Here is an 18857-nt window from a genome sequence, read left to right as displayed (position 1 = left end):
CAGTTGAAGGCAGCAGGGTGGGTGTACTGTACGAGGCTACAGCAGCGGGCATTCTCTGGTGCGCCCCAGATGCCGAAGCAGAAGGACCTGCAGCCTGCCAATATGGGGATCGGCTTCCTGGTCGGTATTTTTCTACTTGCTCCCGTAGCAGAGCCAGCGGCACAATGTAAGTTTACAACCACACTCTTAAAATTGAACTTCGCCGCTCCTAGCCAACCATCATCTCGAATGATATCGTTATCTGTCCTCGTTTGTTGAAAACAGGAGGCGTACACCTTTTTTTGGGACACTTATGCTGTTCATAATTGTCACAAAAAAGGCGTTTTCAACAAATCAGGGCAGATAACGATATTCGAAATGATGGGTGGCTCGGAGAGTGCCGTGCGGTTAAGTTCATTTTTAAGAATGCAGGCGTTCTTGTGGCTCTTGTTTATTCCATTTCAAAATGTTCTCGAGCTACTTCACTCTTGAGTTCGTTGGTTGATTTTGATTTTCAAACGGAACGTCTTTGTCATCGGTTGGTTCACGAGCAGAGATTCGCCATTTAATGCGCCAATCCCTGCGAAGTTACACGTTATACGCTCTAAAACCTTAACTTCACCGCAACCATTCACAAGAATCATATAGTTAGTACTTTTGATTCGAGGATAGGAGCCGTACGCCTTTTTGTGTCAATTACCATGTATCCAAGTTAACATAAAAAGGTGTACGCCCTCCCTCCCCGCTCGTCAAATCAGAAGCAATAAACCTATCATTCGTGGCGATCATTGGCGCAGAGCGTGCTATGCGGTGGAGTTCAGCTTTTAGATTGTACAGTGGAGGATGTAAAGGGGGGGGGGGGGCGATCGCCGATGTAGAACCCCCCCCCCCCCCCCAACGAACGGAGTGTCTGGATCCGCCCCCGATGTAATGGGGACGCTGGCGCAAGTTCAAAGGTTAAAAGGTATCTGCGATTTCTTAGGGAAATAGGTATGTCGTGGGCTCTTCACTTACAATGTGACCCTGTGTTAATTCATCTCAACAATCCGCCATGAGCATTGAAATATCCTGTCCCAGCCCATTATGAAAATGAAATATACAGGGTGTCCGTCGAAAATCCCGCGGCTGAATAATTCGTGTCCAGGTGGTGCTATCGAAGAAGTTCCTTTTTGGTAAAGATCCTTGTGACATCGGCCATGGACTGAGTAGTGAGCGGCTCATTTGCATACGCTCATTAATTAGATAAACATCTTAACTTTTAATTTTTACTTCGCACGTTTACGGAACTTCTGTTTTACGCATCGGGACCTTCAGCGAAACATATTGCAAGAAAAAAAAACGCATCGACATTTAGTGATTTTTTTGAGTAATTAATCGGTTTCGGTTTACATATTTCTTGCGCGGAGCAGTGCCCCAATGTGCTCTTTGGATCAGCTCTCCGGTTGACACGCGGGGTTGACAGAAGATTAGGAACAGCCACAGGAGACGTTTGATATTTCTTGTCAAAGCGACTGGTAAACAGCACTGCCGGTTTTGTCGTTCCGTAGGTGAGATAGCACGCTGCAATCATGGATGATGACGAATACCCCGCGAGCGCTGTGAACTAGTCGGTATATGCACTCTTAACAACTAGGTGGTGGTGGTGAACTAACCACACCACATAGCACGCTCCTAACCAACCATCATCCCGCATGACAACGTTCTCGCCCGATTTGTTGAAGACGGGAGACGGAGCCTTTCTTTTTGTCCTTATCTACGGTATCATTGGTACAAAAAATAGAAGTTGACACACGCTGGTAGTCACACAAGTAGTCACACGCTGGGAAGATTATCCGCAGAATGCGCCTCCACCGCAGATCTCGCTTCAGGAAACTGGGGAGGTACACCTAAAAGATGCTTGTTGGGCCTAGGCCGAGCACCAGAGAGGAAGAGCCACCGTTTCTTCGACAGCAACCGCAGTGCTCTTGCTCCCTTCGGGGTCTCAGAAAGCAGTCACATGTCCCAAGCATTGTGGCCAAGGCGAAGTAGTACGGCAGCGTTCTGGTGCCCTGCAATCGAGCACTCGCGGGGCGGTCGCATCGACACTCAAGTGTCTTCCACCTTAGCCGAAGCTCGTAGCCATCAAGCAGGCCTCGAAATATTTACTCAACAGCGTGGAGAAGAGTGCTATTGTGTTTACAGACTCCAAGTGCTCTCTTCAGCGAATATGTAACCCAGCATCGACGACCCCATAGCACATATCATACTGAAGACATGGAAACGACTCAAGAACAACGGTATTGCCGTGGGTTTTCAGCGGGTTCCTTCCCATGCAGGAATATCGGGCAACGAAACAGCTGACCGGATCGCCAACAGCTACCGCAAACTTCCTCCTGAGGTCTCTGCACCTCTGCATCCACGACATAATAGGAAGCAGTTCTCAGCGTACGTCCGATAAATCTGTCTCACTGCTTATCCGGAAGTGTGGCACTTCTCCAAACCATGCCCCGTGAAGGACCTCAACCGGAAGCGATCTACCCTTCTCCACAGGCTCTGATGCAAGTCCTTTATGACACCCGCCTTTTGTTACAAACTGGGCTTCGCGTCATCGCCACGCTGCGAGACTTCTTTTTCTTTTGTTGACCAGGTACACATCATCATGGACTGCCCAGTCTCAAACAGTCAGAGACACCTTGACCTCGAGTTTCAGTGCCTTATCACTTCCCTGTGGCTCTCTAGACGCGATTTTGTACCCGCAGGGTCCCACCACACATCCGTAGAAAAGGGCGAGACGCGCTCCTAGCTTTCGCTTCCTCTGTGGGACTGTCGTGAACGCTTTCCTTCTCTTTCCCTTCCTCGCTCCTTCCCTTTATTCTCACCCTTTCTTCTTCCTAATTTCTTTATCTCTATGTTTCGAATTTCTCATTTCTTTCAATTACTGACCCTCTACACTTTCTCTTTTACTCACCCTTCTTCCCTTCCGCTTTTACAAAGAAGCGAAACTTGCCACGTTGTCTGAGCCGGCAGAAACCTCACTCCTCTACCTGATAACATCACACCACCCCCACCACCAAGTACACGATCATACTTCCTGGGGCTCGGCGGTCTTGATAGTAGAACCAAAATAGCCTTCCACGTCCGTCGCGGATACGAAGAGAACATGCTCACCGGCTACGCTGATGCCTACTACACGGGCTACTTTATTTTGCGGGTTAGCCGTACGGTGGCGCCAGCTTTCAGCACTGAGGTGGCCATCGACATTGTTGGATTTGGTTGCAACATGTTCCGCAATGTGTTCCTGCGAAAGAGCAGGTGTCCTGCAGCGCCCGGCTTAGGCATCTGTTCCGCACACCTTTCCAAAACTCTCCACACTTGTGAAGATGAAGAAGGAAAGGCGAAGGCTACGTCGACGTCACCTTCCCCCTGCCAAGGCCGATCATGTGACTCGTGACGTGGACGTGCGCAGTTAAAGCAGGTATAATAAGCGCTTGAGCTGACAAGAAAGGAAAAAAAGGACGGACGAAGCCTGGCCGTGCGCGGCGACTGCTTACATTGACTGTTTTTGCGAATCTGGCTACGCAGTTATAATACACCACAGAGCGTGTTAAATATTTCCTGATGAGGACGACGACGCCACCTCCTGCTTCACTCATTCTTCTCTAGCCCTTCCATTAAACATCGCCAACTCTGTTCCCTCGTTGTACTGTCTTCTACGAAGTGGTGCCGAAACCCGGGATAATACCGAACTTTTATTTGAGCCTCCCTGCACGACTGTACCAACCTGACCGAGAAGACTGCAGCGGGCACTGACAGCGACCTGAACGAACGAAATGGAGGGGACCCAACTGATCGATCAACGCACACTTGTACTAGCGGAGGTGACTGCGCTGATGAAAGATCTAGAACGACGAAGAACTGCAGAACATCATGACATTCTAGACTTCAGAGAAAGGACGGACCGTCTACAAAGCTTGAATGTATTCAACAACTTGACAGTCAGATAGAGCCACTGCTTACTGAAGAAGAATTTGAAGACAAATATACAAAGCAGATCGAAATGCAAATGAGCATCTTAACGTCGCTTTTTTATGCCAAGGAGTACCTGAACAGAAACAACGCCGAATTCATCACGACATCTGCTACCACCTCAGAGCCGATTCAACGATTCAACAACTGGAATTCAGGAGATGGAAATACCACATCGGACTGTAAGACGTGTCACTCAACAACAGAACGCTAAATATCAGAAGGCAGCACACAATGCCGCACTCCCGATCGACACACCTGTGAGTGAACATCGTGGCGTCGCTGCACTGCTCACGACAAGGACCGATATTGTGTCATGTGAAGTTTTGCAACCAACCGACTTGCTTGCAACAGTTGCTGGACGACATGATTTTGTTACCCGATGTTCTTACCTCAGCAGGAACCCAACAAAGCACGTCTAAAATCGCTAACGACCTGAACCAGACTCATACATGTACAGCCAGCATATACAACTAATCATGGGGTCGTCAAACCGCTATTTAAAAAAGACGATATGCAAACAGGACCGCATCATTCTGATGCCATTCACGGCAATAAACACATCGACAACCTGCCTCGCTGTCTCGTCTTCCACAGGGCGAAAATATTTTGCGTGATGGCTCCTGTGGGACACCATCAAGAATAAAACATGGTTTAGACTCCTGTTAGATGTCATCTCAGTGCTCCTTCAAACCTGACTGAACCTTCTTTCAGACGTTTGTTGGTTGCCAAAGGATCCAGGGTCATGCAGAGCTGCTCATCCAAAATTCTACTACAACAGCTATAGTGGTCAATGCATGAAATTCACCTACAGGGGCTGCGGAGGAAATGGGAACCGTTTCGATACGGAGAAGCAATGTCTGAAGCGCTGTGGATCACAAGTCACACCCCGTCCCAAAGGTAAGTGTCCCGCCTGTGTTTCCACTTCTTTTGCTCGCCTTTGACGCCTAGTATTAAGTGATACTAACGTTGGGACTCGTGGGCGTTATGGAACAGCAGACAATATTTCCATAATATTTCTTCTTATTATTTTTTGACTCTGTGCCAGCGCCGCGAAGCAACTCTGGCTTTGAGCGGCGCACAGACGTAGGCAGACGGAGGGAGTATACAGCAGGAAGAAGTGGCGGACAGGGGGGTTAGCATGCGTCTTGGGCCGCCTTCAGGTGGAAACTGTGCCAACATTCGTCTGGAAAGTCTTCGGAAAACCCAGGGAAAACCTCAGACAGCACAGCCGGTGGTAGGATATGTGAACCCACCACCTCCAAGTCTTCAGCAGAGCCTTGCCGCTGTTTTTTGTTTGGTTGTTGTTGGTTGGTTGGTTGGTTTTGTAGACGTTTTATTTCATTGAGAAATGTAATCTGTCGGTTACTCGCTCATCGGTATGGGTTTAGCTCTCGTGCCCTACAAAATATTTGTAGGAGGGCGGCAGGTCATGTTCTACTAGGAGTACCGGCTCACAGAATATAACTCTGCTTGAATTGTAGACAATGCATCAGAAAAGACATCAGGCAGTAATACGGTTGTTCAATAGGGAACAGTAGAATAGGGAACGATACTGTTTTAGTAACCCGGAAGCACTCTTCGAAAAAGACACGAAAAAGGAAGCTCTCGAATAAAAGATCAGCAATGTTCGAGACACTTGTTCGACCCCTTCCTGTTTCCCTGTTTCCTGTTTTGATTATTTGTTTGTTTGTTCTTCTCTTTTTCCTAGCTTTTTCTTTTTCTTTTTCTTTTCCACGCACAAACACGTTTTGGAATAGCCAGGTCTGACCGGGTCGGAACTAACCTCTCCATATCTTTCTTTGTCCACTCCGTCAAGGTACTCAAGAGCCATTGGCAATGATATAGTCCATCACTTGCCTAACTTTTTCCAACTGTACTCCAACTGTGTAGGCGAAGTCATACTGCAAATCTCTATTGCTAAGTTGCTACTCTTGGAGGATGTAAAACTATGGACTGCAACACGGCTTACGCATCTTGCAACTGTGGCTATGAGCGGCGTACAGATGTGGATAGTTCAGCAATGTCAGCAATGTTCAAGCCACTTGTTCGACCCCTTCCTGTTTCCCTATTTCCTGTTTTGATTATTTGTTTGTTTGTTCTTCTCTTTTTCCTGGCTTTTTCTTTTTCTTTTTTTTTTCCACGCACAAACACGTTTTGGAATAGCCAGGTCTGACCGGGTCGGAACTAACCTCTCCATATCTTTCTTTGTCCAATCCAATCCAATCCACTTCAAAAAGAATAAAGTATATAGAGATGGGACGAATCCGGAATTTCCCGAATCCAAAGAAAGTTCTGCTAATCCTCGAATCTCAAACAGCCAAGGGCAAAACAATTCTACTGAAAACTGTTTTGAAGCAGAATTTTATATATTTCTTTAATAAAAAACAAGTTAAAGAATAGTTCACTTTCAGGAGAAAACGCACCCATTCGCACCCGAACGCACCCACTTCTTCAATGAAATTTACTTAACATGTTGTTCATCGACTGTAGGAAATACATAAACTCTCGTGTCCGAATTCTCGGCATAGAACTAAGAAACAATCAAAAGCAAAACCAACAACAACGACTTTATCAGGAGAGGGTGAGATGGGGCGTTTCATCGCCAGGGACGATACTCTTTCACATTGCTGGTGGTGATGCGGGGAATGAAATAATGAGCCCCTGCAGAGTAAGGATCGAAGTCCTATAGTATCCGGAAAGGTGATGAGCGCTTTGATGTTAGAGCGTTGTCGGGCTGCCAAAATCATGCTCCACTCTAAAAACAGAACTTCACCGCAAAGCACACCGCGCGTCAACCATTGCCGCAAATGATAGGGTTATCGCTTCTGATTCGACCTAAGGCGTACGCCCTCCTCTCCCCTCGAATCAGAAGCGATAACCCTATCATTCGTGGCGATGGTTGGCGCACAGCGTGCTATGCGGTGAAGTTCTGTTTTTAGAGTGTACTTTTAAACTTGCAATGTCGGAGCTTTATGCTGTGGTTCTGGCGTCCCCCCCGAATCAGGCTGATCAGGCTTTCTGCGGACTCAGGCGGCGCCAATTTTAAAAATAAAGAAAATAACATAGTTGGTTGATTCGAGAGATTCGACTGCACGTGGTACTGGGATTCGGATCGCCAATCAGGCTTTCGGTAGACTCCGGAGGCGCTAGTTTTAAAAAGAAGCAAACGAACGTGGTTGGTAGATTCGAAAGATTCGACCCGCGATTTTGGGCACTGGGACTCGGAAGTACGAATCTCGAATCCTGGCTATGATTCGAAAATTCATCAGGTATAAGCAACGCTTGAGCTGAGAACAAAGAAGGAAAAGGACGGATGACATCCCTCCGTGCACGCGACTGTTTCACCGCAGAGCGAACATATTTTGCGTGGTGACTCCTGAGGGACACCATCAAGAATGAAACGGGGTTTAGAGACCTGTTAAATATCATCTCACTGCTCCTTCAAAACTCACTGGACGTTCTTCCAGATGTTTGTTTGTTGCCAAAGGAGCCAGGGCCATGCGAAGCTGCTTCTCCAAAATTCTACTACAACAGCTACAGCGGTCAATGCAAGAAATTCGTCTACGGGGGCTGCAAAGGAAATGGGAACCGTTTCGATACAGAGAAGGAATGTCTGGAGCGCTGTGGATCACGAGTCACGCCACATCCCAAAGGTCAGTGTTACCACATCGTTGCTCGCCTTTCATGCCTAATATTAAGCGAAACGAAGGTTGCCTCTCCTGGTTGGTAGTGGAGCGGTAGACAATGTTACCGTAATATTTCTTCTTCTTCATTCTTTTTTTTTTTTTTTGTTCCATGTTAGCGTTACGACGAAATTCTGGCTATGAGCGGCGCAGGAAGGAGTGAGGATATGGGGGTTAGTAGGCGTCCTGGGCTGACTTGAGGGGGAACTGTGCCGAAATTCGTCTGGAAAGTCTTCGGCAGGTCATGTCCTACAAGGGGTACCGGTTCACGGGATCTAACTCTACTTGAATCGTAGTCAATTCATCAGAAAAGACGCCAGTCAGTATTACGGTTGTTCAATAGCGAACAGTAGAATAGGGAACGGAACTGTTGTAGTAACCCGAACGTACGCTGCGAAAACGATACGAAAAAGGACGCTCCCGAATGAAAGATCAGCCACGTTCCATCCACTTCAAAAGAATAAAGCGAGTAGCTTGTAGTGCTCTCGGAACAGCTATCCTGAACTTCCGACCCACTAGAACTCCGTCAAGCTGCTCAAGAGCCAATGATAATGGTATAGTCCATTACTTGCCTAACTTTTTCGATGTCTCTCGCGCACTTGCAAACAAATTCCTTGCGGGACTTTTTCAAATGAACTGTACTCCAACTGTGTAGACGAAGTCATACTGAAAATCTCTATTGCTAAGTTGCTACTCTTGGAGGATGTAAAAGTACGGACTGCAACACGGCTTACGCATCTCATTAGCCCTAACCGCGTGGACGTTCTTTCAGATATTTGTTCGTTGCCAATGGAGTCAGGGCCATGCAAAGCTGCTCATCCAAAATTCTACTACGACAGCTACAGCGGTCAATGCAAGGAGTTTATCTACGGAGGGTGCAAAGGAAACGAGAACCGTTTTGATACAGAGAACCAATGTCTGAAGCACTGTGGATCACTTGTCACGCTACCTCCCAAAGGTAAGTGGTAGCACACCTTTTGCTCGCCTTTCACGTCTAGTATTAAGCGAAGCAAACGTTACTTCTCGAGGGTGTTAATGGAGCAGGAGACCAGTCTTTCCGTAATATTTCTTCTTCTTCTTCTGTTTTTTTTGTTTGTTTTTGCTTCCATGTTAGCCCCGGGAAGACTGCTCTGGATAAGAGTGGCGTACAGACTTGGGCAGACTTTTTTAAATTTCGCACTAGCGCCGCGAAGTAATGGTGGCTATGAGCGGCGTACAGATGTGGACAGATGGAGAGAGGACAGCACGAAGGAGTGGAGATATGGGGGTTAGAATGTGTCCTGAGTCGACCTCAGGAGGAACTGTCCCGACATTCGCCAGGAAATCCGAAAACCCAGGGAAAACCTTAGACGGGACAGCCAGTGGTAGGACTCCAACCCACCACCTCCCAGTCTTCAGCACGGCCCTATTCTTTTTTTATTCTTATTTATTTTTATTTATTTATTTTTGTAGACGTTTTATTTCAGTGAGAAATGTGATCACTCGGCTGCACACCCGTCGGTAAGCGTTTAGCTGCCGTGCCCTACAAAATATCTGTAGTCATGTCAGCTGGTCATGTTCTACAAGGAGTGCCGGTTCACGGGATATAACTCTGCTTGTAGTCAATTCATCAGAAAAGACGGCTGTTCAATAGGAAATGCAGTAATACGGCTGTTCAATAGGAAACAGTAGAATAGGGAATGGTACTGTTGTAATAACCCGAAGGCACCCTGCCTAAAAGATACGGAAAAGGAAGCTCTCGAATGAAAGATCAGCAACGTTCAAGCCACTTCAAAAGAATAAAGCCAGTGGCTTGTCGTGCCCTCAGAACAGCTATCCTGAACAACTTCCGACCCACTTCTCCGTCATACTTCTCAAGAGCCAATGATAATGTCATTGTCCATCACTTCTCTAAGTCTTCCAACGTCTCTTGTGCACTTGCAAATAAATTCCTTGCGGGACTGTTTCAAAGCAACAGTGCAAATATATGTAGAGGCCTGTACCCGAACGGTGTAGGCGAAGTCATACTGAAAACCTCTATTGCTAAGTTGCTACTCTTGGAGGATGTAAAGCTATAGACTGCAACACGGCTTACACATCTGATTGGCCCTAACTGGGTGGACGTTCTTTCAGATGTTTGTTCGTTGCCAATGGAGTCAGGGCCATGCAAAGCTGCTCATCCAAAATTCTACTACGACAGCTACAGCGGTCAATGCAAGGAGTTTATCTACGGAGGGTGCAAAGGAAATGGGAACCGATTTGATACAGAGAAGCAATGTCTGAAGCAGTGTGGATCACTTGTCACGCTACCTCCCAAAGGTAAGTGGTAGCACACCTTTTGCTCGTCTTTCACGCCTAGTATTAAGCGAAGATAACGTTGCTTCTCGTGGGTGTTAATGGAGCAGTAGACAATCATTCCGTAATATTTCTTCTTCTTCTTCTTCTTTTTTTGGATTCCGTGTTAGCGCCGGGACGACAACTCCATGAGTGGCGTACAGACGTGGTCAGATGGACAGCAGGAAGGAGTGGAGATATGGGGGTTAGAATGCGTCCTGGGCCGACTTCAGGGGGAACTGTGCCGATATTCGTCTGGAAAGTCTTAGGAAAAACCGAGGGAAAACCTTAGAGAGCAGAGCCGGTGGTAGGATTCGAACCCACTATCTCCCACTCTTCAGCACGGCTTTGTTTTCTTTTTCATTTTTTTTTTGTAGACATTTTATTTCAGTGAGAAATGTGATCACTCGGCTGCTCGCCCATCGGTAAGCGTTTAGCTGCCGTGCCCTGCAAAATATTTGTAGGAAGGGCGGCTGGTCATGTCTTACAAGGAGTACCGGTTCACGGGATCAATTCATCAGGAAAGACGCCAGTCAGTATCACGGTTGTTCAATAGGGAACAGCAGAATAGGGAACGGTACCGTTATAGTAACCCGATAGCACCCTGCGAAAAAGGTACGAAAAAGAAGCTCTCGAATGAAAGATCAGCAACGTTGAAGTCACTTCAAAAGAATAAAGCGAGTGGCTTGTCGTGCTCTCGGAACAGTTATCCTGAACAACTCCCGAGCCTCTACACTCCGTCAAGCTACTCAAGAGCCATTGGCAGTGATATAGTCCATCACTTGCCTAACTTTTTCCAACTGTACTCCAACTGTAGACGAAGTCATACTGAAAATCTCTATTGCTAAGTTGCTACTCTTGGAGGATGTAAAACTATGGACTGCAACAGGGCTTACGCATCTGATTGGCCCTGACTGGGTGGACGTTCTTTCAGATGTTTGTTCGTTGCCAATGGAGTCAGGGCCATGCAAAGCTGCTCATCCAAAATTCTACTACGACAGCTACAGCGGTCAATGCAAGGAGTTTATCTACGGAGGGTGCAAAGGAAATGGGAACCGATTTGATACAGAGAACCAATGTCTGAAGCAGTGTGGATCATGTGTCACGCCACCTCCCAAAGGTAAGTGGTAGCACACCTTTTGCTCGTCTTTCACGCCTAGTATTAAGCGAAGCTAACGTTACTTCTCGTGGGTGTTAATGGAGCAGGAGACCACTCCTTCCGTAATATTTCTTCTTCTTCTCTTTGTTTTTTTTGTTTGTTTTTAGCCCGTGTTAGCGCCGGGAAGACTACTCTGGGTAAGAGTGGCGTACAGACTTGGGCAGACTTTTTTAAATTTCGCACTAGCGTCGCGAAGCAACTGTGGCTATGAGTGGCGTACAGATGTGGATAGATGGAGAGAGGACAGCAGGAAGGAGTGGGGATATGGGGGTTAGAATGCGTCCTGAGTCGACCTCAGGGGGAACTGTGCCGACATTCGCCAGGAAATCCGAAAACCTAGGGAAAACCTTAGACGACACAGCCGGTGCTAGGACTCCAATCCACCACCTCCTAGTCTTCAGCACGCCCCTGTTCTTTTTTATTCTTATTTATTTTTATTTTTTTGTAGACGTTTTATTTCAGTGAGAAATGTGATCACTCGGCTGCACACCCATCGGTAAGTGTTTAGCTGCCGTGCCCTACAAAATATTTGTAGGAGGGGCTGCTGGTCATGTTCTACAAGGAGTACCGGTACACGGAATATAACTCTGCTTGAATCGTAGTCAATTCATCACAAAAGACACCAGGCAGTAATACGGTTGTTTAATACTGAACAGTAGATTAGGGAATGGTACTGTTATAACCCGAAAGCACCCTGCGAAAAGGATACGAAAAAGGAAGCTCTCGAATGAAAGATCAGCAACGTTCAAGCCACTTCAAAAGAATAAAGCGAGTGGCTTGTCGTGCTCTCGGAACAGCTATCCTGAGCAACTTCCGACCCACTAGAACTCCGTCATACTTGTCGAGAGCCAATGATAATGTCATTGTCCATCACTTCTCTAAGTCTTTCAACGTCTCTTGTGCACTTGCAAACAAATTCCTTGCGGGACTGTTTCAAATAACAACAACAAATAAGTTAATGGTAATGAATGGGGAAATTCGCCACGTAAGGTGCTGCCCACTACCCCAAGGCACAATTGGGCAGGATGTGATGTGTCCTGATGATGAGGTGATGAACGATGCTTAATAGGGATAGTCAGTGGAGTCAGTATGACATCAGAACGGTAGGCAAAACCACAGCACACAAAAACACACACACAGCACACAGGTACGCAGGCAGATCATAGGGTAGAGAGGACACCAGTGTCCCGGAGAAAAATCTTGAAATACTCAAGAACTTGACGATGGTCAGTCTGGTTAGACCCAGGGCCGAGAATGGTTGCCAATGTGAATGGTGCGGCCGTGATCGACTGCAGGCGACACTGTAGAGCTGCTCTTTCGGGAGGTGTATAGATGGCAGTCGAGGAGCACATGCTTGGTGTCCGCCAAAACAGCACAGCGAGAACAGAGCATCGAGTCTGAGCGGCCGATCAGATGCTTGAAATGGGGGGTGAATGCAACCCCAAGATGAAGCCTGTGTATCAGCGACGCAAAATGGCGGGGCACACGAGAAGGCATGGTGAAGCCAAAGTCAGGGTCCACTTCACGCATCAGAACTCTTGATGGAACGTCTCGAGACCATTGCGCATGTGCGAGAGGCCTCACCACATCATTTAGGAAGGTTCGCCTGTCGCCTTTGGGGAGGGTAATCCGCACGCTTGATCGGGAATGATACGCAGCTGCTGCAGCCTCGTCAGCCTCTTCATTGCCGCGGATGCCGCAGTGGGCAGGAACCCACTGGAAGTAGATAGAGTGCCCGCTGATCTCAAGACGGCTTAGTTCCTCCAGTGTGTCCACCACCACAGGCGCAAGTGATCCACGAATACCCATGTTCGCTATACACTGGAGAGGTGCCTTGGAGTCGCAGTATATCACCCAGCTGCTGATAGCGGCTGATGCAATGTGCTTGAGGAAGAACAAAATGGCATGCAACTCTGCAGACGTAGGTGAGGTGCGGTGCGAGAGACGGTATGCGTGGCACGACGACATAGTCGGGATTGTAAAGGCAGCAGTGGAGCCGTGTAAGTTGGTCGACCCATCTGTGAATACTGCAGTGTGCGAAGGGTAACAGCACTGCATCATGTCTAACGCAAGTTGTTTCAACACGGGTGCTGCAACGTGATCCCTCTTGCTCTTGAGCCCAGGAATGGTAGTGGAGATCGAAGGTATCGAAAAGACCCACGGAGGGGACCTGGGGACGACTGGGCTTCCAACAAAAGCCGGTAGCAAGGGCTTTACAGCAGCGATGCAGTGAGAAATGTTGCTCTGCCTCCGCCTGTTGAGCTTCGAAAGCAAGGGATGACGACGGTGTTCCGCGACGAGGCGTAGGTAATGGCGCACAGTTTCTCTGAGACGTAAGACCTCTACTGGCAGCTCGCGGGCCTCTGCCACCACCATGCGCGTTTCAGCGGCGCAGGGTACACCGAGGCAGATTCTCAAGCTTCTGGCCAACATACACCGAAGTCTCTGTTCAGATGTTCTTGAGGTGCCATGTAAGACCGGGAGGCTGTAAAGAATGGTTCCCCGAACCAATGCCCCATGAATCAATAGGAGCGCTTCGTGATCAATCCCCCATGCAGTGCCAGCGAAGTGAGAAATGACATTGGTCCAGCGTTGAACTTTCGCTTCCAGGTACCTGATATGGGCGCTCCACGAGAGATTGGCATCCAAGATAACACCCAGGAATTTGTGGCACTTCACTTGGTTGAGTGTATTATTGCCTAGCGAAAGAGGGAAGGCGCGCATGCGTTTCCGCGTGAACGGGAGCACAACTGTCTTCTCAGCCGTGATGTCCATGCCAGCCTTGGTGAAGTAATGCTGAACAGCATCCAACGAGTGTTGAAGGCGGCGTGAATCGCTGGCCTTGATTTACCTGTGGTCCAAACGCACACATCGTCTGCGTATACGGAGACCTGAACTTGAACGCAACGCTTGATATCCGCCATAACCAAATTGAAGAGGATGGGGCTTAATACACTACCTTGAGGAACGCCTTGGGTCAAAACTGTTTTTTGCGTGTCCCCATCCCGAGTGCGGACGAAAATGGTTCTGTTGGACAAGAAGTCAGCCACTCAGACAAAAAGCCTGTGAGACACTCTAGCCCGGAGGAAGGTGTGCAATACATAAGTGTGACTAACGGTATCATAGGCACGTTTGACATCAAGGAAAACAGCCTCGACAATCCTCTTGCAGCTCTTGGCGACTTCAACAGCAGTCATAAGGTCCATAAGGGAGTCAACTGAGCTACGGTGCCGACAGAAGCCCGCCATCTCATCAGGGAAAACGTGATTCCTTTCCAACCACCATTCCAGCCTGTGTAGAACCATCCGCTCCATCACCTTACCAACACAACTGGTAAGGCTAACTGGACGGAAAGAGGACAGGTGCGACGGATGCTTGCCAGGCTTCAGCAATGGGACCACCATGGTTTCCTTCCAGCTTGCGGGTACCTGGCCAGATCTCCATGAGCTGTTGCATATAAACAGCAAGGTTCGAAGGCCCCCAGCGCCAAGATTTCGAAGAGCTGAATAGGTGATCCCATCTACACCAGGGGACGATTTGGGTCGGGACAAACGAAGGGCAGTTTTAAGCTCTGGCAGAGAAAAATCCGCATGCAGCTGTGCGTTCGACGGGAGCGTTATACGATCAAGATCCTCGCGAAGTTCAACCATGTAGGTATGAAACGTTGCAGTTCCCGCAGCTTCCGCAGCCGCCGCCACAGTTCCGCAGAAGTCCAGAGCTACGTTGACCTTAGACTTGTTGAGGATCACAGCAAGTGACCCCAGTGGATTGGTGCGTGGACGGCCATCGCGCAGGCTACGTGCAACTTGCCAAATTCTGGCGGGTCTGCTGAAGGGCGACAGCGACTCACAAAACCGGCGCCAACGCTGTCGATCAAGGGCTCTCAACCTGTGTTGCACAGCTCTAAGTGAATGACGCGCTGCGACAATATCGGAAAGTAAACCCGTGCGTCGAGCTCTTCGCTCAGCTCTTCTACGGCAAGCACGTAGCTGTTCCACCTGGGGACTAGAGCCCGTATGTCCTGCTGCAACAGGTACGTGTCTGGAGGGCTCACGAAGAGAAGTTGTCAACACCTCCGAGAAGTGGTCTGCGGTCATCTCCCGCTGTGATGACACCTCACATCGCTCCCGGAACACCTTCCAGTTAACCAGACGAACGGACATATTGCCACGTTGCATGGTGCATCCACGGATCGCTATGTACATCGGAAGGGGGTCACTTCCTCTCCCGTCACAATCCGTAGACCATGACGCCTTTCTGAAGACATCTTTCGAGCAGATAGAGACATCGAGGACATCCGTGGTGAAGTCCCTACGCATAAATGTGGAGGAGCCATCGTTTAGAAAGCACACATCGAGTTCGTCAATGACGTTGCTCCATATTCTCCCTTTGGCGTCCGTTTTCCGACTTCCCCACAATGGGTGATGTCCATTGATATCACCTACGAGAATGAATGGAGGAGGCAAGTTTTCCAGAAGATGCTTCACCTCACGTTTCGTAAGGGCTGACGAGGGTGGAACGTAGATGCTAACCACAGTGAGCAAAACGTCACGGAAGCGTACTACACACGTGACGTAGTCCACAGCAATACCCGGCGTCCGTGGCTGCACAGCAAAAGTCAGATCACTTCGTACGCACAATATGGTTCTGGACGAGGCCGCACCTCCTGATCGCACTATGTGGTATCCGCTAAGTCGAAAGTCATCTGTGACATAGGCTTCGCTGATGGCCAATATGGGGGTCTGATACTTCAATAAAAACAATTTCAAGTCAGGGAGCTTACTGCGCAAGCCACGTGCGTTCCATTGGAGGAGAGTTGCGTTTTTATTGCAGCGGTCCATGGACAGACATATGTCGGCACAGTTCCCCTAGAAGTCGGCCCAGGACGCACATTTCCCCAGGGCGTCAGTCGTGACGTTGCCCATATACGTGAGGCCGACAACGGCAAGCCCTTTCACCACCACCACCACCACCACCACCATGGACAGATGCGAGGAAACGCTCCGTTGCAAGAAGCTGCTTAACGGCTGAGAGCTCTGAAGAACCCGGGAAACTTTGCAGGATGGCCTTGAGTGCCGCGAAAATGAAGGGAATCAGAAGATCGGCCAAGCCATTTGTGTCGACGCGACGCTCAGGCCCCGACCGCTGATACATGGGTGGAATCTTGTATCCCACGCTCGAGGTTCCCTCAGCTACTCCTGCATATGTAGGGCAAACTTAAGGACGAGAATTCATACCGCCATTGTTTGGCGGGCCATGAACTTGCTCGTCAGGTACACTGGTAGGTGCTTGAACTGTTGTAAGTTGTCTGGGGGTCCTCTTAGCCAGCATGACATTTACGCGAGCGTTCTTGGGTGGTTCCGGGTGTGGATTGGGACGCGAGGCGCCGACACGCCGTTGTTGGCCACGTCGCGAACTGCCGTTCGGAGGCGATGGGCTTGTTGGGTTCAAGACTTCCGTCCGGTGCGCCACTGTTGCCACGCGCTTCTTTGGGCACATGGAGTGAGAAGGAAAAGTGTTTCAAAGGAACAGTGGAATATATGTAGAAGCCTGTACCCCAACGGTGTAGGCGAAGTCATACTGAAAACCTCTATTGCTAAGTTGCTACTCTTGGAGGATGTAAAACTATAGACTGCAACACGGCCTACGCATCTGATTGGCCTTAACTGGGTGGACGTTCTTTCAGATGTTTGTTCGTTGCCAATGGAGTCAGGGCCATGCAAAGCTGCTTTTCCAAAATTCTACTACGACAGCTACTCAGGTCAATGCAAGGAGTTTATCTACGGAGGGTGCAAAGGAAATGGGAACCGATTTGATACAGAGAACCAATGTCTGAAGCACTGTGGCTCACTTGTCACGCCACCTCCCAAAGGTAAGTGGTAGCACACCTTTTGTTCGCCTTTCACGCCTATTATTAAGCGAAGCTAACGTTACTTCACGTGGGTCGTAATGGAGCAGTAGACAATACTTCCGTAATATTTCTTCTTCTTCTGCTTTTTTTTATTCCGTTTTAGCGCCGGGAAGGCTACTCTGGATAAGAGTGGCGTACAGACTTGGGCAGATTTTTTAAAAGTTGGTATTAGCGCCGCGAAGCAACTGTGGCTATGAGCGGCGTACAGATGTGGACAGATGGAGAGAGGACAGCAGGAAGGAGTGGGGATATGGGAGTTAGAATGCGTCCTGGGCTGACTTGAGGGGGAACTGTGCCAACATTCGTCTAGAAAGTCTTCGGAAAACCCAGGGAAAACCTTAGACGGTACAACCGGTGGTAGGACACCAACCCACCACCTCCCAGTCTTCAGCACGACCCTGTTCTTTTTTTAATCTTATTTATTTTTATTATTATTTTTTTGTAGACGTTTTATTTCAGTGAGAAATGTGATCACTCGGCTGCTCACCCATCAGTAAGTGTTTAGCTGCCGTGCCCTACAAAATATTTGTAGGAGGGGCTGCTGTTCATGTTCTACAAGGAGTACCGGTACACGGAATATAACTCTGCTTGAATCCTAGTCAATTCATCACAAAAGACACCAGGCACTAATACGGTTGTTTAATAGGGAATGGTACTGTTATAACCCGAAAGCACCCTGCGAAAACGATACGAAAAAGGAAGCTCTCGAATGAAAGATCAGCAACGTTCAAGCCACTTCAAACGAATAAAACGAGTGGCTTGTCGTACTCTCGGAACAGCTACCCTGAACAACTCCCGAGCCACTAGAACTCCGTCAAGCTTCTCAAGAGCCAATGATAATGATATAGTCCATCACTTCTCTAAGCCTTCCGACGTCTCTTGTGCACTTGCAAACAAATTGCTTGGGACTTTTTCAAATGAACAGTGCACGAATATATGTAGAAGCCTGTACTCCAACAGTGTAGGCGAAGTGATCCTGAAAACCTCCATTGCTAAGTTGCTACTCTTGGAGAAGGTAAAGCTATGGACTGCAACACGGCTTTCGCAGCTGATTGGCCATAACTGGGTGGACGTTCTTTCAGATGTTTGTTCGTTGCCAATGGAGTCAGGGCCATGCAAAGCTGCTTTTCCAAAATTCTACTACGACAGCTACAGCGGTCAATGCAAGGAGTTTATCTACGGAGGGTGCAAAGGAAACGGGAACCGATTTGATACAGAGAACCAATGTCTGAAGCACTGTGGATCGCTTGTCACGCCACCTCCCAAAGGTAAGTGGTAGCACACCTTTTGCTCGCCTTTTGCTCGCCTTTCACGCCTAGTAGTAAGCGAAGCTAACGTTGCTTCTTGTGGGTGTTAATGGACAGTAGACAATCTTTCCGTAATATTTCTTCTTCTTCTTCTTCTTTTTTTCTATTCCTTGTTAGCGCCGGGAGAACTACTCTGGATAAGAGTGGCGTACAGACGTGGGCAGACTGTTTTAAATTTCGCACTAGCGCCGCGAAGCAACTGTGGCTATGAGCGGCTTACAGATGTGGATAGATGGAGAGAGGACAGCAGGAATGAGTGGGGATAGGGGGGTTAGAATGCGTCCTGGGCCGTCCTCAGGGGGAACTGTGCCGATATTCGTCTGGAGAGTCTTCGCAAAATCCAGGGAAAACCTTAGACGGCGCAGGCGGCGGCAGGACTCCAACCGACTACCTCCCACTCTTCAGCACGGCCTTGTTTTTTTTTTCTTGTTTTTTTTTGTAGACGTTTTATTTTATTGAGAAATATGATCACTCGGCTGCTCGCCCATCGGTAAGCG

The 18857-nt window shown here is 48.4% G+C and overlaps 1 protein-coding gene across 1 annotated transcript in view; it reads left to right on the top strand.

The window, feature by feature from the left end:
* Positions 1–18857, top strand: part of LOC135398689 (papilin-like) — a 45711-nt gene continuing 26854 nt past the window's right edge. Inside the window, exons 1-8 of the mRNA XM_064630073.1 lie at positions 1–166; positions 4699–4884; positions 7455–7640; positions 8443–8628; positions 9783–9968; positions 10918–11103; positions 16829–17014; positions 18136–18321. Of these exons, the coding sequence (XP_064486143.1) occupies positions 70–166; positions 4699–4884; positions 7455–7640; positions 8443–8628; positions 9783–9968; positions 10918–11103; positions 16829–17014; positions 18136–18321 (1399 nt within the window). The 5' untranslated portion in view covers positions 1–69. The remainder of the gene's footprint in view (positions 167–4698; positions 4885–7454; positions 7641–8442; positions 8629–9782; positions 9969–10917; positions 11104–16828; positions 17015–18135; positions 18322–18857) is intronic.

Source organism: Ornithodoros turicata, chromosome 6, assembly GCF_037126465.1.
Source record: "Ornithodoros turicata isolate Travis chromosome 6, ASM3712646v1, whole genome shotgun sequence".
Lineage (NCBI taxonomy): Eukaryota > Metazoa > Arthropoda > Arachnida > Ixodida > Argasidae > Ornithodoros > Ornithodoros turicata.
This window is presented reverse-complemented; position numbering and strand designations above follow the sequence as displayed.